The 22,232-nt window shown below is 34.2% G+C and overlaps 1 protein-coding gene across 2 annotated transcripts in view; it reads left to right on the top strand.

Moving 5' to 3' along the window:
• Positions 1-22,232, top strand: part of ABCA3 (ATP binding cassette subfamily A member 3) — a 114,807-nt gene that overhangs the window by 35,332 nt on the left and 57,243 nt on the right. For both annotated transcript variants that reach the window (XM_051969532.1, XM_051969533.1), the window contains exons 4-9: positions 1,462-1,589; positions 2,413-2,578; positions 4,068-4,327; positions 14,802-14,918; positions 17,078-17,198; positions 21,784-21,957. In XM_051969532.1, the coding sequence (XP_051825492.1) occupies positions 1,462-1,589; positions 2,413-2,578; positions 4,068-4,327; positions 14,802-14,918; positions 17,078-17,198; positions 21,784-21,957 (966 nt within the window). The remainder of the gene's footprint in view (positions 1-1,461; positions 1,590-2,412; positions 2,579-4,067; positions 4,328-14,801; positions 14,919-17,077; positions 17,199-21,783; positions 21,958-22,232) is intronic.

The following is a 22,232-nucleotide window of genomic DNA, read 5'->3' as shown; positions in this document are numbered from 1 at the left end:
ATAGTTCATAACTTACTTTTCAATCTCACAGAAAAAACAAATGAGATAAGGTTCATAAAAGTCTTCTGAAGAATATAAAGCTCCTCAGATAATCAAGCAATTATTATTTGCACATAGAAAATGATCAATAAATACATGCTAGGATTTTTAATAGTAGAAGTAACAATAATAAGACAATAAGGTGACAATAAGAACATCTTTTTTGGCAAAACCAACGTTCTCTTTGTAGTTTGTTCAAAGGACTTCCCTAGAATGGGCCTTCTGAGGCATTGCCCTAGAATTGAGTGAATTAGGAATCTTTGAATGGTCTTAACCCTCACCAGTGCTTTCAAATCCTTGCTTTTAGGACAGTCTTACTCATAGGCATTTGGTATGGCATTTCAAAAACAGGAAATGCTTTCACTCTCTTTGGGAAATAATTTCAGTAATATAATCTACTTATACTATATTTTTTAAGTGAGGGGAAAGCGTAAGGAAGGCGGGAGAAGAGAACTGACATGCTTAAAGAGTGACCACTGGTGATATTTAGGAACTGTGTTCTTCACTAATAGAATACAGTGTAAGAACCAATACATATTCCTCCTACTAGAGGCTTTCGGGCAGAGATTAGGTAAATATTTAGTAAGAATATTATAAATAAGATTCATAATTGGGGTGGAGGGCAAATTAGATGGCTCCTAATATCTATTCCAATTCTGTAAGACTACTACTATGCACAAAAGGAAATTGTAGCTATAGTTCACAGGGCCTGATATGTTCATTTTATTTCTTTATTTGAAGGAAATCTTTGATCTAACAGTGATCTTTTACATTAGAATGTGAGCTGAAATTCCATTCCATGTGCAAGAAGGGATAACCTTGTTTTGCTCAGCCCTAGAAGGCAGAACCTCAATTTTTGAGTGGAAGTTACAGAGAGGCAAATTTCAGTTAAAAATGAAAAGAAAATTCCTAATAATTCAGGCTGTTCAGAAATAAAATGGACTATCTTCAGAAGAAATGAATTATCTATTCCTGAACATCTTCTAGCAGAAGGTGTATTAGCACTTGACAACGATGTTGTAGAGATGATTCATGCTTCAGATATGGATTGCACAAGATGACCTGGAAAGTCCTTTACAATTCTTGATTTAGTGTAATGCATTCAAGTCCTGATTCTGTTTAATTCAACAGACATCTAGCACCCTATGATGTACAAGATACTATATTTGTCTGTGCAAGGAATAGTAAAAGTCTCAGTTTACAATATAGTAAATTTGGTTGCTTTCCCAGCTACTAGTATATTTCATCTTCCCTTGAGGAGAGAAGGGGACTTGTGTCCCAAGGGAGGGCTTTTTATAAAAACAGAGAGAAGTTTACAAGTTTGGCCACCCTTGGCTATGGATGAAATGGGCCAATCTTTGGATAATTAAACATTAATATCTTTTGCAGAATACTTACCATTGGGCTTTGTTTTCTCTACAGTTCGTGGCCTTCCCTCAGAAAAGGATTTTGAAGATTACATTAAGTTTAATAATCATTCATATAATGTATTGGCTGGTATTGTGTTTGAGCACAACTTCAATCATTATAAGGAACCCCTGCCACTTGAGGTAAGGAAGTATTTATTTATTAACATTATTGTTACGGTTGTAGTTGCTTCCGTGATTTTAAAATAGCTTTCAACCAAAGAGCCTCCAAATCATTATCCATTTTTCTGCCTTCATTTAGTTCAATCAGATAGATCTTTGTCTTACTTCCAAAGCTCTTTGTATCTAACATCCTTGATTTTCGTGAAGTTCTTCTGAAGAAACAATTGGCAGTACAGAATGATTTAATACACTTCTTGTCTAATGCTGTGAGGCTAGGGTCCTTTCTAGCTCTGTAAATTTGCCAAAAGGTATCTTGGTTCCTAGGCCTCTGTACTGGCACAGGATGGCATGTTTCCATTCATGAGCAGAATAGCTAGCTGGCAGTTCAGGATGAAATTAAGTGTGATTTCTCAGCAAATGCAGTATTTTTTAGGAGGTAATGAGGACATTTTTGTGTAGCTGGTCATCAAAAGCCTTGTAATACCTGTATTCTGGAGCTGGGACCCTCCATTTATTCCATTTAACTTATGATTCATGATTCCTCAGTGATTCACTGCTTCTAGAAGGGATCATTTGTGTTGCTGATCAATGGAGAGACTGGTTTAGGTAGCTTAATATGGGGATTTGCTACTTGGTTCAGGACAAGATTGCTGTCATTCTCTGACTCAGTCAATACTCACTTGAACATTTACTGTATGTGGGCTCATCTTGTATATGAGCTTACTCATATCTAGTTTCTCAAAAATGTCTTTTTGCCTAAAAAAGAAATATCTATTTTCAGGTTTTAGATGAAAAAATGTTTGTTGCCATGGAATACATTTTGTTTCTTATTTGCCATTTGTAGGTTAAGTACCACCTGCGCTTCAGTTACTTTAGAAAGAATGATATGTGGGCTGGGATGACTATCTTTTTTCCAAAAGAGATTGAAGGATGGCACACGACTTCTCTCTTTCCACTTTTCCCAAATCCAGGACCCAGGGAACCTTCATTCCCTGATGGAGGAGAACCCGGTGAGGAGAATTCTATGTGCATAGTTTTTGTTTGTTTTTAAAATAGCAGTTTTTTCATCTGTCTTAACTCAATTCAATTCAATAGCATTAAGAAACCAGTTGGGGGGGAAGTAATACGGTATATGAGAGAAATACAAAATTCAGATAAGATTTAATTCCTGCCTTTGTAGAGCTCACAATCTAGAATGAGGATATATCACATTCACTAAAAGTATAGGAGAAATTAAACTAGGAACTAACCAAGAGAAGTTCTGTCTTAGCAGGGAAGACTTGTACTCATGTAGGTTCATGTAAAAAGATACAGTGTTATAAGATAATAAATATTCTAGGTGTCTACTTCATCTTGAATTTCAGGGATTTTATTTTGATTTGCCCACTTTCCTTAACTTGCTCACCTCCCCAGCTCCTATCCATTAGATTGCTACATATTTTCTGGTCTATTTCTACAACATCTTGCAGTCCTGTTCCTTCTCTCCCCTCATTCAGCCACTACCTTAGGTCAGCTCTTATCTCATCTCTTACTGTGTTATTTCACTAGCCTCCTCACTAGTCTTGCTATTTCTAAACTCACTCCAGTACATTTTCCAGTCTCCAGTACACTTTGCAAACATTTGCCAGAAGCAGAAATCTTACCTTGTTTAAGAAGCTTCCATGGCTCCCTATTCTACAATATCACCTTTTCGCCATGACGTTTAAAAGCCCTTTGTAGCAAGCTTTCCAGACTTGTTTCACATTATCCCTCCTTATGCACTCCGTGTTCCAGTCTGCCTGCCATTCCCCAAGCTTAGCATTCCACCTTTATGCACAGGCTGACCACTATTCTTCCTCACTCTGGCACTTAGAGCCCTTTTATGTGCCCCCTTCTACAGGAAAGGTTTTCTAGTTGTTAGGATCCCTTAGGTATTAGTGCTCTGTCCCGCCTCGAATTAGAACACATTTATTTAAATGAAGCAATCATATTACCCCCGTAGTATGCTTATTCCTTGGGGGCAGGGAATGTTTTTCATTGGTCTTTGCATCCCCATTATCTCTTATAGCACCCTGCACATGGAAAGCTTTTAATCAATGCTTGTTGAGTTTAAGGGAACCATCACATTCATTTTTTATGGTATAATCTTGCCTGTCCTATATTTATATATCTATAGATATATATCTATGGATATATTCTATATATGTGTTCTGTCATATCTGTGCTGTCCATGTCAAACTGTATTCACATAAAGGAGAAAAGTAGAGATGAAAATATTACTGCTTGTTCCCGTCCCACTCTTTGTGTGTATATTTGCTTTGTAGGATCACTGAGGCAGGAATGGTTTCCAGCAGTAGAAGGGCCAGAGAAGTGACCCTTTCCCTCCATCCCTCAGTATGAGAATTGTGGGGATGTCCTTCATACTTCTGTTTGCGTGGTGGGCAGCGCTCTCAGCGCTAGCTACTTGGTACCCCTGCTCTTCTACTCACAGAGCTTGGTGTCCTTTCCTTTCTTGTTTAGGGTACATCCAAGAAGGATTCCTGGCTGTTCAGCATGCTGTGGATAAAGCCATTATGCAATACCATGCAAGCGCTGCCACAACCAGACTGTTTGAGAAGGTCACCATTATTGCCAAGAGGTTCCCATATCCACCATTCATTTCAGATTCCTTTCTGGTAGCCATCCAATATCAGCTTCCCTTGCTGCTCATGCTGAGCTTTACTTATTCCACACTCACCATCACCCGTGCTATTGTACAAGAAAAGGAGAGAAAACTGAAGGTAAACACTTTTTTGTTTGGATTTTTTAACTATGTAACAAGTTGAACTAGATAACTTCTGTAAATAAATGTTGTCATGAAACTGTTACTTCAGAGCTACTAGAGTCATGATGAAGCTCGCCAGCTGCCTTATTCAGGCAGAGCTTCCACAGCAGCCAGAGATTATTATTTATATTATATTATATTATGTTATGTTATGTTATATCATGTCATATCATATCATATCATAAAATATTATGTTATGTTGTTGATTTACCCCAAATCATAGCCTTCAAAATTAAAAGCCAGAAAACATGTATAAAATATTTATACTTAGATGTAGCATGATGCAAAATGTTATGCATTGGTGGATATTGTCTCTGCTGTTCAGGTATCAACAGTTAGAGATTATATTGTGAATACATGCAATACCAACAGAAGAACAAAAATATTAGAATATAATTAAACAGTAAGGTGATTTTTATTATATAGAGATGGGTGGTTTCATTTTGTTGCTTCATCAGATCCAGCTCTTTGTGACCCCCATTTGGGATTTTCTTGTCAAAGATATTGACGTGGCTTACTATTTTCTTCTCTAGCTTATTTTACAAATAAGGAAACTGAGACAAAAAGGATTAAATTATTTGCCTAGATTCAGGCCTTTAGTAAGTGTCTGAGGCCAGATTTTAATTCAGGAAGATGAGTCGTCTGATCTCTGTATCCCTTGTGCCTTCTAGCTGCAATAGGTTGATTGATATAGGTATTGATATTAATATTTTAAGGTAGTATTAGGTAGTTGATGAGATATAATTCTAAAATAATGTGATTGATTTTCTAACTAACAGACTAGAATTTTATGCATTCAAAGGAATGTTTTTCTGCTCAAAATAGCCTCGTAAGGAGTTTAATCTTAATCTAATTATACTTTAATAATAATGCTATTGATCAAAAAGACTTTGGGGATTCTTTTATTTTTTTGGAATTATCTTCAAATTAGTGACCCATTATTTTGAAAATATCAAATGGGCACAAACCATAGGAGTATTTTAAATGATTTGAGTGAAAAGTTTTAGAAAATTGAATGAGGAAAGTTACGTGAGACGTTTAATACTACATTTGAGAAAGTTCAGAATGTGGAATGTCGTGAGTTCATTAATTCAAATGACCAAAGCGGATAGGTTGAGCAGTTTGATTCTGCTAACTCTTTAAAGTGGATCCAGCATGATCAAGTCTCTAAAGGGTTGCATCTTCTGGCTGCATATCCTTTGGTTTACTCCCTTGACATTTCTGGCAAGGAATATGACTGTGAGCACTATATATGAAGTATCTACAATTGTATAATTAGGCAGAGCAAGACCTTGCTGTAGACCTTGATTTCAAATACCTTAATTTCATGACATTATTAGAGGGAAATGAAAGAAGAATTAGATGGAAAAAAAATTATGTTGATTCATGTCTTTGTTTTGGCCTGATTGCCTCAGAATTGCCTCAAGGTTTTAGCCAGAAACCCTGAGGATCTTCCCCTTCCTAATTGACTCTTTTTTATTATTTTAGACTAGGCAAAAAAGGCCATTCTTTGCCTCATTTCTTTCTTACCTAGTCCTAATCACTGAATGATTGGTTGCCTCAGTCAAACTGTTAAAGATCTTAATCCAAAAAGGCTAAAGTCTCCCACTGCATCCAGGGCTATCTCCAATTCTCCTGACCTATATCTGGCCAGAGGACCCAGAGGGCTCTGGAGGGAGAGGTAAGGCAGGTTATCCTCTCTCACTGAAATCCAATTCAAGTGCATATCATGGCAACACCTTCCTTGTGTCATGATTGTCTTCAAGAACAAAAGACAAACTACAGTAGCTTCCCAAAGAATAATAATGAATGGATTGGTTTGTTAAACAGAAGGAAGTTTTTAATGGCATTTTGTAGGGCTATAAACTTGACTCTCTTGCCATCAAGATGGCATGCGCTTTGTCTTGTTTAACTTGAGTGAAGGATACTGAAATCCTGCTTATCAAATATGCATAGAATGCAAAACTTTGAGGAAAAGCTAATATATCACACAAATTTTAAATAACTCACCATGTTGAACCAAAGGACCAAAATTAAAAAGATCAATTTTAATAAGACTTATGATCACAAAAGAAACTGGTCTGACCATCCACAGGAGAAGCACAAAATAGATGAAACAATGGCTTGCCCAGACCATTAGTGTCAAACCCAAATGAAAACCAGACCACTGAACTGGACCTGAGGATCCCTAATGCTGCATATTGACTTAGAAAACTACATATTAATTTTAACTGTGTTCTATTGCATTTTTTGGTTAAATATTTCCTACTTATATTTTAATCTGGGTTGGAAGCTCACAGGCTACATGTTTGACACTTTAGACTTTTCATTGAATTACTTAGTAAATATGTGTACTTGGACAGTATTTACAAATGAATAAGAGAAGGATAACATTTTCATCTGTATTAGTAACATCACTATCACCCAGGCTTAAATCTTAGTGTTATCTTTGATTCTCATATGTCCATTCAGTTACCTTCCACAATTTTTCTAGTATCTGGCCCTTCTTCTTCATTTCTATATCAGAGGCTGCTATGTGGTACAAGGATGGAGTGCTGGATTTAATGTCAAGAATACGAGTTCAAATCCTGCCTGAGATACTTGCTAGATATGTGATGCTGGGCAAGTCACTTAAAAACCATAACAAAAATAACCAAATACTCCCCCCAAAAAACTCATTTGTACTTAACTATCTTCCAAGGCTATTGTGAGGATCAATTGAGATAATATTTGTAAAATGGTTTTCAGACTTTAAAGTGTTGTATAAATGTTAGCTATTTTTATTTCAATGACCTTAATTTAGGCCTCCATCTCTTCTTGATTAGACCATTATAACAAACTTCTAATTGGTTTGTCTCCAATTGATTCCCTTTTCACTCCATCTTCCAAACTACTGCCCAAGGAATCTTCCTAATATACAACCATTATTGCATTTCTCCTCTATTTAAAAAACCTTGAGTGGCTCTCCACTGCCTAATGAAGAGAATTTAAATTCCTGATGCTGACACTCATTCAAGATCCCCTAACCTGCCTATCTAAGTCATCTCATTTTACTGTTCTTAAAATAGACTGTTTTCCATTCCTTGCTCTCATCCTTCTTTATACCTTTATCCCTTTTTAAAATACTACTTCATTTTTCCAAATACATGCAAAGATAACATTCATTTTTGCAAAATCTTGTGTTCTAAATTTTTCTCCCCCACCATCTTTCTTCCCAAGACAGCAAGCAATTCGATATAAGTTAAATATGTGCAATTCTTCTAAACATGTTTCCATATTTGTCATACTATGCAAAAAAAATGAGATCAAAAGGAGAAAAATCATGAGAAAGAAGAAAAGCAAACCAACAAAAATAACAAAAAAAGGTGAAAATACTGTGTTTTGATTCACATTCAATATAAATAGCTTTCTCTACATGCAGATGGTACTTTTTATCCTAAGTCTATTGTAATTGCCTTGAATCATCTCATTGTTGAAAAGAGACAAGTTCATCACAATTGACCATTACATAATGTTACTATGTAAAATGTTCTCTTGTATGCTTTTATCTTTTATTTATGACAAACGTGTAAAATTTCTGGCCACTAGACACAACTCAGTGCAGCCAACCAGATTCACATGTCAATGGGAAATGCTTAACACAATAAATAAAAATACAAAACAGATGATGTTAATTTGTTGTTTTACAAGTCAACATGTAGCCCCTGAAAATCATTTCTATTTGAATTTGATCCCACTGTTCCTTTAGACTCAACCCAATCTTCTCATGGAACACCTAATGCCCCTTCCAACTCTAAATATATAATTTTTATTCTTCCATGAAGTTGTCCACAATAATAAGAATAAATATAAAGTTCTAATACTTGAGTTCAAAAAATCAACTTAAGGATAGTATAGGGGACAGATGGCCTTGACGGCCTATCTCGTCAAAAAAAATGTTGGTGTTTTAATGGCTTACAAGCTCATTATCAATCAATAACAGCTAATAAAGCTAATAAAGCTGATCTGACTTGGGCAGCAATAAGAGAAACAGTTCCATAACAGGAGAGGTGAGAATCCTGCTATATATACTCTTTCTACCCTGGTTACATCACATATTAAGAACTTTTGTTCAGTTCTATGTACCATTTTCCAGGAAGGGCATAAACAGAAATTCATTAAAAAATAAACAGGGTAGTGAAGGACCTAGAAATAGTGCCATATGAGGCACTCACCTTTTATTTATTTTTTGTTCTTGTTTTTGTTTTGTTTTTGGCTCACCTTTTAACAAAGAAAAACAGCCTACCCAAAACTTCCAATATGGTGACACTGTATGACAGAGTAAATTATCTTTTCTACTACTTGTCAGTCCCCCAACTCTCTGCTAAGAGGAAGTGATAGCTTTAATCATTATAGGATTATTGTTCTGGGTTATTTTGCTTATCTCCCCTTTTATTTTGTCATAGTCATTGTGTTTATAGTTCAGACTTTGGTTTTGCTTATTTTACTCTGTATCATTTCATACATTTCTCTCAGGTTTCTCTGAATTTTTATTTGCAATTTCTGCACAGTAATATTCCATTGCATTCAATATATCATAGGTTATTCAACTGTTCCCTAGCTGATGGGTAGCTAAGTCAAGTCAGAAGTCATGTATAAAGCATTTACTATGTCCCAGGCATAGTGCTGAGTGCCAGGAATGTAAATACAAGCAGAAAGAAAAATAGTTCCTGCCCTTCCAGACTTGTACTACCATTGAAATATTCAGAAATATTTTAGCATGTACTAGATCTCTGTTCCTATCTTTTTTTTTTAATGTCCAAACAGTTATTTTGCTGTACAAAAAGAATCGGACTCTGAAATAGTGTACAATTAGCCTGTGAAGGAAATAAAAAATGCAGGTGTGCAAAAATAGAGGGATTGGGAATTCTATGTAATAGTTCTTAGTCATCGCCCAGAGTTCTTTCACTGGGTGTAGCTGGTTCAATTAATTTCTGCTCCATTGGAACTGATTTGGTCCATCTCATTGCTGGAGATGGCCACGTCCATCAGAATTGATCATCATATAGTATTGTTGTTGAAGTATATAATGATCTCCTGGTCCTGCTTATTTCACTCAGCATCAGTTCATGTAAGTCTCTCCAGGCCTTTCTGAAATCATCCTGTTGGTCATTTCTTACCGAATAATAATATTTCATAATATTCATATGCCACAGTTTATTCAGCCATTCTCCAATTGACAGGCATCCATTCAGTTTCCAGTTTCTGGCCACTACAAAAAGGGCTGCCACAAACATTCTTGCACATACAGGACCCTTTCCCCTCTTTAAAATCTCTTTGGGATATAAGTCCAGTAGTAACACTGCTGGATCAAAGGGTTTGCACAATTTGATAACTTTTTGAGCATAGTTCCAAATTGTTCTCCAGAATGGCTGGATGTATTCACAATTCCACCATCTCTGTTCCTATCTTTTACCTTCTTGGGGTTTTTATGCTCACTTTTGAGACCACTGGGCCAAAGAATGTGAAGAGATTAGTTATTTTTCTTGCATAATTATGAAACTGAAATCTAGAACAGTTAAAAACAACTCATAACATTATCAAGAGTCTGTTAGTTTGTCAACCCTTTGAATATTAATTTTCCTAGCTCAATTTTTTATCTCCCAATTTGTTGGGCATGACCTTGAGGTCATTTTTGGGTTTTCTAGCCAATAAATCGGAATTAAGTGATTTGTTCAGGGTCACACAGCTCATTAAATGTTAAGTATATGAGGCTGGATTTAAACTCAGGTTCTCCTGACAATAGGGCCCCTGCTGTAGCCACTGTACCACCTAGCTGCCCATCTGAGTCATTTTAATTTACATTTCTGTATTAATCATTTGGAACATGTTTCCATATGTAGTAATTTGCAGTTCTTTTGAAATCTTCTTATGCCATACTAAATCAATATGAATCAGAAATTATTTCTGTAACTCAGTGTTTAGTAAACCCAAGAATATAAATTGCCCATGGAAGAACTCTCTACCTGACAAAAAGTGCTGAAAAAACTGAAAAGCAATTTGAAAGTAATTAGTTTGGGACCAAGAGCTTAAAGCATGTAGCACAATAAGCTTAAAATGGATACATAACCTGAATATTAAAGGTCATATCTTAAAATAAGGTAGGTACAGATACTACCTTTCACAGGTGTAGAAAAATTTAATCAAACAAGAGAGTAATAGAGTCAATAACAAAAGGCAAAGGAGATAATTTGATGAAATGAAATTGAAAAGCTTTTGTATAAACAAGAACCAAAAAATGGATCAGAATGGAAGTACATAGCAAAGAAATCTTTGTATCAGAGGGAAGGTGAAGGGAAGGGAAAAAACATTTATTAAGTACCTACTATGCCAGCACTGTGCTAAGTGCTTTACAATTATTATCTCATTTGATCTTTCCAACAATCCTATAAAATAGTTGTTATTATCATCCCTGTTTTACTATTAAGGAAACTGAGAAGGCCAGAGGTTAAGTTACAGCCCAGGATCACACAGTTAGTAACTGAAACAAAATTTGAACTCAGGTCTCCCTTCCTCCAGGCCCAGAGCTCTATCTACTGCATTACCAATTGTATCAGATATCTCTGATAAGTATCTGATAAATATACTTACTGTGTGATCCTGAGCAAATTATTAACCTCTGGGTTCTAGATAACCCTGTAAGACTGCATTGGTAGTAGGAATTTCCAACCTGGGGAGTTTTCTATACCAATGAAATCATAGGTTTAGTCCCTATTTCCATTACTATATAAATCTTCCAGAAATTCAATATAAGGAACTATGATACGACAGGCTCAAAAGCTAATGTGATTTTATTTTGCATTAATAAAAATTATAGTGGTTACATTAACATAAAAAATATATAGTAAAAGGCGATAGTTCTCCTTTGAAGAGATGTTTTCCCCTCTAAAGCACAGTTCTAACCTTGTCATTCCTCTATTTGATAAATATTAGTAACTTCTGATTATTCTATAAACTCCTCTGTTTGGCATTTAAAAGTCTTTGCAACTTGGCCCCATCCTCTCTTCCCAGACTTAATCTACATCAGTACCCTCCATGCACCTAAACTCATCTTGTTATGTCTGCTTTGTATATTTTTATATACTTGTGTAGATGTGTCTTGCTGCTTCTTTTAAGACCAATGAATAATTCAGTGTCTTGTAAATAGTATGGACTTGGAAAAAAATGATTGTTTGATGATTAATCAATTAAAGATATTTTCTTTGTCAAATTGCATATGAAATATCATGGTAACTTTTAAGTACCATTTTTGATAGGGATATTAATAAATGAGAAGTACATCCACAGAGGGCAGACCAAGGTGATAAAGGGTTGCAAACTGCCATGTTACACTATCAAAGTAATCACTGATGGATTAGAGCAAAAGTATACAAAAATATTTATAGCATCTTTTTTTGTGGTGACAAAGAACTAGAAATCAAGGGGAACTAGAAACCCAACAGTTGGAGAATGTCTAAACAAATAATGGTATGTGGATGTATAGGATACTTTAGAACTATAAGGAAAGATGAAAGGGACAGTTTTAGAGAAAGCTGGGAAGATTTGTATGAACTGGTGAAAAGTGAAGTGAGCAAAACCAGAAAAATAACTTATACAGTAAAAAACATTGTAAAGTTAAATAACTTTGAAAGAGTTAAGGATACATGGCTCTTTTTAACAATGAGATGATTCAGGCCAATTCCCATTGACTTGTGATAGAGCTATCCAGATCCAGAGAAAGGACTATGGGGACTGAATGTGAATCACAACATAATATTTTCTTCTTTTTTGTTGTTGTTATTATTTGCTTGTTTTTTTCTCTTATTTTTTTTCCTTTCTGATCTGATTTTTCTTTTGCAGCATGATAAAAGAATTGCATATGTTTAACCTATATTGGATTACTTTCTATCTAGAGGAGTGAGGAAAAAAATATGGAACACAAAGTTTTGCAAGGGTGAATGCTGAAAACTATCTTTGCATGTGTTTTGAAAAATAAAAAGCTATTATAAAAAAAGAAAAAAGATGTAAACTTATTGTAATCTAGTAACTAGTACAAAAAAAATCTTTGTATTAAATTTCTCAGATTTAAAATTTGGTATCCAAGATATATAGGTATTGGAATCCAAGATATATAGCCAACTAACAAAAATATTTTAGATCAAAAGCCATTCCCCAAATATGTGTTCAAAATATAAAAAAGGTATAAGGACTCTGATTATTGCAATGATTAGCCATGATCCCAAAGTACTAAAGATAAAGAATGATACCCACTTCCCGATAGGGAGGTAATGATTTCATAGAGCAGAATGAGACATGTTTTTCAGATATGGTTGTGTGGGAATTTGTTTTGCTTGACCCTGCAAATTTGTTACAAGGTTGCTAGGTTTTTTACATTGGTATGAGAAGAGAAAAAAGGGAGAGAGAAAAAAAAGGTTTTTGTAATTAAAAATTTTAATTAAAAAAATTCAGAAGAAATTGCAGATGTTTAGGCTTGGAAAAAAGAAGATTTCAAGATGCCATGCTGGATAGGGCATCCAATATTTAAATTATTTGAAAGTTAGTTATATGAAATAGATATCAGATTTGTTTTATGTAGCTTCAAAAGGCAAGAATTAGGAGCAATGGGTTTAGTATTAGAAAGGCAGAATTTCCTAAGAATCTGTTTTGGCACTTTATGCCTTTTCAATGCATATAGCATTTTATAATTATAATTATAGCATAAAATAACATATAATAATTTTATAATTTATAATTCAATACATATAGCATATAGCATAATAATAATTTTAGTGTATCTGAGTTCACTCCTGACATTAGACTTTAAACATTTGTGAGGCACTTCTTTATTTGCTGGTACAGTAAGTGCCATTTATATTTACTATGTAATAGAAGATACTTAATATTGAATTGAATTAAACCTATTTAAAAGTTGTCCAGAAACAAACTGAGATGCTCTTTAAGATAATGTGGTTGCTGTCTAACTACTTGCTTGTGATATAGTAGAGAGGCTTCCTACACTGAGTAGAAGGTTAAATTATATGACCCCTAAGCTACCTTCTGACTCTTTGGATTCCATAAATCTACTTCCTGTTTCTTTACTGCTCTGTGGTTTGAGAAATGGTGGAAACCCCAGACATTCCCTTTCTATGCTTGAAATGACAAGAATATGCTCATTTGGGGAAATTCTCGTTTCATAGCATGGCCTGCTAGAAAAATTTTCAGAATTTTTCGGTACATCAACTGTTTCCTCAAGAAGCACTAGTTTTTACACACACACACTCTTCTCTGTGCCTCTGTTTCCTATTAAATTGATGTGATCCATTCCCTGTTTTACAGAGCAAAGTAAAATGGCAGATGTTAAAATCTTTAAGGAGCAAAAGGTACTAAATCATTATATAATGTCCTTGATTTTGGAGGGTGTTTTTTCCTATTTTAAAAAAGTGAATTACTTTAAGAGGTGAACCTACCATATGAATGTTATATGGAATATTATTGTTCTATAAGAAATGATTAGTAGGATGATTTAGCTAAATGAAGTGAGTAGAACCAAGAGGACATTATACACAGCAACCACAAGATTATGTGATGATCAATTCTGATGGACTGGGTCTTTTCAGTACTGAGATGATTCAGGCTAATTCCAATGATCTTGTGATAAAAAGAACCATCTGCACGCAGAAGGAGAATTGTGAGAACTGAGTGTGGTTCACAACATAATATTTTCACTTTTTTGTTGTTTACTTACATTTTTTTTCTTTCTCATTTTTTGATCTGATTTTTCTTGTGCAGTGTGATAATTGTGGAAATATTTATAGAAGAATTGCACATGTTTAACATGTATTGAATTACTTGCCAACTAGGGAAGGGGGTGGAGAGAGGGAGGAAAAAATTTTTGGAACACAAGGTTTTGCAAAGATGAATGTTGAAAATTATCTATACATAGGTTTTGAAAATAAAAAGCTTTAATAAAAAAATTAATTAAAATTTTAAAAAGAGGTGAACCTACCTGTATTCTTAAAAGTCATATAGGTCATTAATGGGCTTAATTTTTCTTTTTCTCTCCTAATTGCAGACATAACTACATAAAAACATTAAAATAAAATTGACTCTTCCTCCCCCCCATTCTAGATTTTAAATATAAAGAAGCACCGGGGCAGCTAATATTTACAATAGTTAGAGCACAGGCTCTCAAATCAGGAAAACCTGGATTCAAATCCAGCCTTAGACACTTGACACTTACCAACTATATGATCCTGAGCAAGTCACTTAACTCTAATTGCCCAGTTAAAACAAAAGGTAGAAAGAAGCCTCATAGAGACCTTCATCTTAATCTTCCCAGGATTAAGGGAATCATTTTCCATATTAACCAAATAGCAAAGTGTGATGATTGGTTTCTTTGTCATCCTTCACAGGAGTACATGCGCATCATGGGACTCAGCAACTGGCTTCACTGGAGTGCTTGGTTCCTCACATTCTTCCTGCTCCTTCTTTTCACTGTCTTTTTTATGACTGTGCTTTTCTGTGTCAAGGCAAGTATTTGTTTTTTTCCAATTTTTTTGAATCTGCTTATCGGGAAGGAAAATTTCATTTGGACCCAGTGGTTATGAAGGGAATAGTTGATTGAAAATATAAGTCATGGGGCAACATATATAATTCTTCCACTCAGGGTTGTATTCTAAAAGTTCTCCTTGACTCTTCACACTCACGCATCCCTAATATCAAATTAGTTGACAAGTCTTTTTTTCATTCTACCTTCTCAACATCTTTTGCATCTGTCCCTTATCTCTGCTCATATAGAACTATCCCAGTACATACCCTCATCATTTTTTAGCTGGATTATTACAATAACCTTTTAAAAATATATAATAGAGTTTTGATAAATTCCTGTTTATAAAATTTTCCTGTGATATGTTCAAACCTTTTGGTCTTATTTTTCTTTTCCTTTTTAAGGAGATTTTTTTTAATAACTAGTAGCTAGCTTCTCCTTATAAGATATCATGAGAATTCTCCTGAACCATTATTCTCAAGCAATAGCCTCTTAATCTTACCTCATGTAGTCTGTATCCTTTCTAATCCACCTTCCACACACAGCTGCCAAATTGATATCCGTTACGTTCAGATCCTACCGTGTGATCTGACCTCTGTCCAAGAAGTTTTAGTGGTTCCTTATTGCCTTTGAGATAAAATAAAAGATTTGGCATTAAAAGCCCTCCCAGCTAGTACCAGCCTGTCTTTCTGATCTGATTGTTCATGATTCTCCCTCATGCATGCTATGCTCCCCCCCAAATAATACTACTTATTCTTCTCCTAAGGACATTTCCCCTCTTCTGTACCTTATCTCTGCCTAAAGTACCCTCTGTACTCACACCTGCCTCTTGGAACCACCAGTTCCTTTCAAGACTTAACTCCAATACCACTTACTTCAAGAGACCTTTCTTAATTTTAACAATGGTTTATTCCTTCCCTCTTCCCACTGCAATCATTATATATTTTATGTATCTTGTATTTATCTGTGAATGTTTCTCTCCCTTATAGACTTTAAGCTTTTTGAGGTGAAGTTTCTTAAGAAACTTCCTCACTATTGTATTGTATCTTCAGCACCTGACACAGTGCCTAGGATATAGTAGGTGTTGAAAAACATTTATTCTTATTATTTGCTATGTCTCTCAGGAAACAATTATTGAAGTAGAAATTAGTTGCAATAATGGTACTGTAATGTTAAATGATATGTTATGCTTTCTATCCCATCCCCTTTTTTCATTATTTGTACATGTGACTGGAATTTTAGTAACAGAACCAAAAAAGTTCTTTAAGACAATGAGTAGTTTCATTAAAGTAATAGAATATAAAATAAAACTCATAAAATCATCAATATTTTTACGTAATGCTACCAAAACCCAGTAGGAGGTAATAGAAAAAAATTTACATTCAGAATGACTGCAAAATACAGAAAATATTTGGAACCTAAACTACCAACATGATAACTATAACTATAAAATACTCTATAAAGGAATAAAGAAAAACTTAGAAACTTGGAAAGATATTAATTGTTCATGGTTGGACCATAGATAAAATTGGTGATATACCTAAATTAATTTCTAGATTTGATGTCTTGCCAATCAGACTACCAAATTCTGCTTCATAGAATGAGACAAAGAAATAACAAAATTCTTCTGAAGGGAAAAAGGTAATGTAATGGTAGAAAGAAAGTAGGAATGAATGAGAAGCTATTAATACCTGATCTCAAACTATACTATCAAGCAGAGATCATCAAAACTATTTAGTCCTGCTTAAAAAAGAGAAAAGACCTCCAAACAATTAGACACAATAGTGTAGTATTGAATTAAGCTATATCTTAGGATAAGCCCAGGAACTCCTTATTTGACAAAAACTTTTAGGAAAACTGGACAGCAATTTGGTAGGAATTAGGTACATACCAACAACCATCAATGTATACTCTATAACACATCAAGCTACAAATAAATACATGGTCTAAATATAAAAATTCATAACACTAAAAAATTTCAGGAGAATAAAGGGATGGGTTCCTTTACACCTGTGGTTAGGGAGAGAATTAACTAAACAAGATATAGAAGGGATCATAAAAGGGAAAATAGAGAATTTTGATTATATAAAATTGGTATACTGCTGCTTCAATGACTAAATAGGCATAATGAATGTTTTGTAGCTAGAAGAGGACATTGCTGTGATCACCAACAGCGACCCATCTTTGGTGTTTGTCTTTTTGACGTGTTTTGCCATTTCTTCCATCTCCTTCAGTTTTATGGTCAGCACCTTCTTCAATAAAGGTAAAATGAGTTTGGTGACCCTAATCCATCAAAGTTGTATTTCCCATAGATATAGTGGAAATGAGTTTGTGAGGGCCTCCTTCTCTACAGAATCCCTATGACTTGAAGTATTCATATACAAAAAGCTGAGATGGTCAAGGATCATTCAGTTCTTCCAGAGCAAAATTTCATTTGTATGTGGTTATGAATATGATAACTTATTTCAAAAGTTGGAGAAAAATAATCGTATTCTCTTGATCATAGGATTATAGATTGAAAGCCAAAAAGGAACTTGAAGTTAATTTATTTATAGGATCATGGAATTGTAGAGTTGGGAGTTCATTACCCCACAACTGAAGAAAAATCATTTCTACAACATGCCCAACAAGCAGTGATTTAAACTTTTCTTGAAGACCTCCAATGAAGTAGAGCCCAGTGATTAGCTTTTTTTTTCCTTAAAAGAAGTTTAAATTTGTTTCTCTTCAACTTCTACCCATTATTCCTAATTTTACCCTTTGGGGTTAATTCCTTTTGTACATTACAGGTCTTCAGACAGCTGAAATCTCTCACATCCCCTTGTGGCTTCTCCTCTTCAGACTAAGCATCCATAGCTCTTTGAACCAACTCTTAGAGTGTAAATTCAAATGGTTTCCATTGTAATTGCCGTTCTTGGCCTAGTCTCCAGCTTATCAGTGTCCTTTCCAAAAGTTGGTATTCAGCATGTGATAGAATGTAAACTCCTTGGGAGTGGGTTTGTTTCATTCCTTTTTTATTTCTATCCCCAATTTAATGCCTGGCACATACTAGGTGCTTCATAAATGCTTGTTAATTTATTAATTAACCAAAACATAATTCAGTGTGACCATCACTTCATTATTCATAATGCAGCCTATTCTTGGCTACCATAGCATGTTTCTGACACATTGAAGCTTGCACTAATCCTCCTCAGATTTTCAGTCAAACTATTTTCAAGCTATATTTTATACTGGGTTAGATTATGTGGTGTTTTTTTTTTTTTCAAATTCATGTTTAAGACCAGTTATATATCTGTCATTTATTTAAAATTCATCTTTTTAGATCTAGTTCAACAATCTAGCTTGTTAGGATCTTTATGGATCCTTGTTATTCACCAGTCCATTTATGCCTTTATCTGATTAATTTATAAACCTTTGAAGCAGCATGGAATCAAGCACATAATCTCTGGGGGGCAGTCCACTGGAGCCTTGTTTCCATGTCAACATCAAACCATTAATGAATTTCATTGTGTTGGGCTATTCATCCAGTTCCAAATATATTTTATTTATGCAGTCATCTAGCCAACATCTTTCTATATTTTCCATGGGAATTTGTCAAATGCTTAAGTTAAAATTTAGAAAAAGCATTATCCACAATGCTTTCTTAGTTTGTTAATCTGATAACACAGTGAAAGAAAATGAGGTCAAGTTGATGCAATTTTTCTTTTTTTAAAAATGGATCTCTTGTTTTTATATATTCTTCTGTCAGATATAATCCTTCCCATTTCCACTACACAGTGAGTCTTCCTTTGTAATAAAAGTTAAGAAAGCAAAAGAAAAAAACAATCTAGCAAAACTACCATCACCTGAATTAAATATCACATGGAACTTTCCATATCCATGGTCCTCTTGTGAAAAGAAGGAGGTACATTTTCTCAATTCTTCTTGTAAAGACTAAGCTTGGCTGTTATGACATTACACAATATTCAGCATTGTTTTTTTATTCTTTCTGTTTACATTTTTGAAGTCATTGTGCATTGTTTTCCTGGTTTCTATGCACTTCATCTTGCATTAGTAATTTGTCTTCCCAAGTTTCTCTGAATTCTTCATATGTACTGTTGTTTCTTATGACACAGTAATATTCCATTGCATTTAAGTACAATAGTTTATGTCACCATTCCTCAGTTGATGGGTACCTATTTTGTTTCCAATTCATTACAACAAAAATGCTACTGTATATGGAACCTTTCTTTCTTCGACCTGCTTGGGGTATTTACATAAGGATCTCTGAATCAAAGAGTATAAGCATTTTAATCTTCTTTTTTATAACTTCAAATTGCTTTCCAGAGTAGTTGAACCAATTCACAGCCTATCATATTACAACTGCTCCAGAATTGACTATTTCTATCTGTTTCCATTTTTACCAGTTTTATGGGTGTGAGGTGAAACCTCTGAATTGTTTGGATTTACATTTCTCTTATCATGAGGGATACAGAGAAGTTGTTCACTTTGCTATTAATAGTTTGCTATTCTTTTGTGAGTTGTTCATATATTTTGACCATTGATATTTTGGGGATTAACACTTGATCTCATATATTTATGATAATTCCCTTTACATATTGGACATCAGATTATTAGAAATTTTTTTTCAATTGGCAGTTTCCTTCTTTATATAAGCTATGTTGATTTTGTATGTCGAAAAAATTTGCAACTTCATATCATCAAAATAATCTTTTTAAAAATTCTTCTGAGAGTCCTGAGAGCAGGACTGAGAGGAGTAAATGAAAAAGTGTTAACATCTTATGTACTGAAATTAAAGCATATAAAATCACTATGAAAACTGAATTGCTTTTATGCATATTGAGTATTCAGTTTTTAATGAAATCTTTAATTTCAAGTAAAATAAATGATATTATTTTATCTTTTATAGTATTTTATATGTATGTTTTCAGTTCATTCTACATCTGTTCAATACAGATTTTGCCAGCTTTCTTTGAAACTATCCCTCTTATCATTTTTTGTGGTACAATAATATTTCATTATATTCATATACCTAATTTGTTCGTCCATTGTTCAAGTAATGGGCACACACCCCCAACCTTGTTTCCACTTCTTTGCTAAAACCAAAAAAAAAAAAAAAAACAACGTACTGTGAATATTTTTGTACATGAGCATTTCTGAGACAAGTGAGGTTGCAGAGTTTAATGACTGGGGGCACACTTCCAGATTGCTTTTCAGAATGGCTAGCCCAGACTTTACCAATAGTGCATCAGGATATGTCTTCCCATGGCCATTCCAACAATTATTATTTTTCTTTTTTGTTATCTTTTCCAATTTGATAGGTGGTATAGTGAGAGATCTGTTTCTGTCAAATAATGACAGAGTAACAAATTTAGCTTAATAGTTTAATTCTTTAAGTTTTTCAAACACAATATTACTATGTTTGCTTCTGAATATTGTGTACCTAATCCATTCTACTTTAGTACATGACTTTTAAAAATTTGGTTGGTGAGTTTAACATCCCCATAGATCCCTTAAGATAACTTTTTTTTCCTCCTCATCAGAATAGTTTTTCTTTCTGTCTTCAGAATTTCATTCTTAAAAACTTCCTAATCCTTTTTCTTAAAGTATATATTCATTGAAGATACACTTGATTCAGTTGAATACAGTTTTTCTGTGATTCTGTTGGTCATACAGCTGGTCTTTTGTCCTAAACCTGAAGGAAGAGCTCCAAACCTGTCTTGGCTGCCTAGAGTACAAAAGAGTCAGGAAGTTGTAACAGCAGCCTGAGTCTTCCTCCATTTAGCCAATTAAATCTGGAGAATGGTTTCAATATTTTTAGGGCAGGGAAAAAACCCTATCCTAACCTACCCAGGATAAGATCTTGGGATATTGCCACCAAGCTAGATCTATCTAGAAGAATTGTTTCTGTACATTTAAATAAAGCTCTCCACCTAAAAAATATTGACATTGCCATTCTAAGATAGCCCTTTTCATTTTGAGATAGCTCTAATTATTAGGAAATATTTCCTTAAAAAGCCTACATTTATTTCTTTTAGTTTTTCACTTATTTTCCTGTTTTCTACCATTTGGTGACAAGTAGAATAAATTTAATTTGTCTTTAAGTTGCCTTTAAGTTATTTGAATAAAGTTATTAAGCTACTTGAATAAAGTTGAGGGCATAGAAGTTCATTTGTAAGCAATTTGTTTAAAAGTTTGTAGTCAAGAAATGAAGACATCAGTCTAGAGCACTCATTCAAGAAATTTGACAGCAGAAGGAAGGATCATATTGGCGTAGTCTCTTTATATATATTCCCTACTTCAGAATAGAAAGAAGGAAGGAAATATTTCTATAGATGCAAAACTTATAGAATACTAGAGAGCTCATAGAAGGTGGTCTTAATCTTTTTTTGTGAAATAGGATGTTACATGTAGTGAGGCTTAGGCAAGAGAGGAGAGGAGGAAAATAATTAAGGTCTGGAGAGGAAAGATTTCCTATGGGGAATATGCTATAAAGGGACTATGAGAAGTGAATAATAAGATTTCTAAGTATTGTCCAAGGTAAGATGGAAATTTGCCAGTATGATCTTCTTTTATATAAGTAATATGTGTTTAATTTAATCAACAAGAGATCATGAAACAACTTTCTTAAACAGAAGTGTTTTGCATCTTTTTTATTGTTATAAATTTCCTTGATTGTTGCATTATAGAAAATTAACTTCCAAAAAAGGTTCACTTTACTTATTAAGTGAAAGATTGGATTCTTTCTAAAAACCTTGATAGATGTACAGAGCTCTTGTTATTTTGAAGTATTTGTATTTCTGTTCTTGTAACATTGCTTAATCTCTTTCTCTTTTTTTCCCCATTTGTAGCCAATTTGGCAGCTGCCATAGGAGGTTTCCTCTATTTCTTTACATATATTCCTTACTTCTTCATTGGTCCTCGATATAACTGGATGACCCTCAACCAGAAGTTATCTTCCTGTCTCTTCTCAAATGTTGCGATGGCATTGGGGGCACAGCTCATCGGCAAGTTTGAAGCAAAAGGTGAGTATTTTCTTTTGTAATTGCTGCCTTTGCTTCTTTAGGTACCATTTAGACCAATGGCAGACAGTGATAGTATGAAGTTTCCAACATGAATTAAATTCATTCAACTAATTTTTATTTGTTGCTACTTAGGATAAACATATTTAATAAAGTGTGAGTGACCCTTCACAACTGCAATATGTAAAAATTCCCCTTAGGAGTGCCATTTGAGTGGTCCTCAAAACCTCCTGCTTTACACTGTTGTCCAACAAATATCCTTCAAGGGAGAGCCCCCT

Source organism: Antechinus flavipes, chromosome 1, assembly GCF_016432865.1.
Source record: "Antechinus flavipes isolate AdamAnt ecotype Samford, QLD, Australia chromosome 1, AdamAnt_v2, whole genome shotgun sequence".
Lineage (NCBI taxonomy): Eukaryota > Metazoa > Chordata > Mammalia > Dasyuromorphia > Dasyuridae > Antechinus > Antechinus flavipes.
This window is presented reverse-complemented; position numbering and strand designations above follow the sequence as displayed.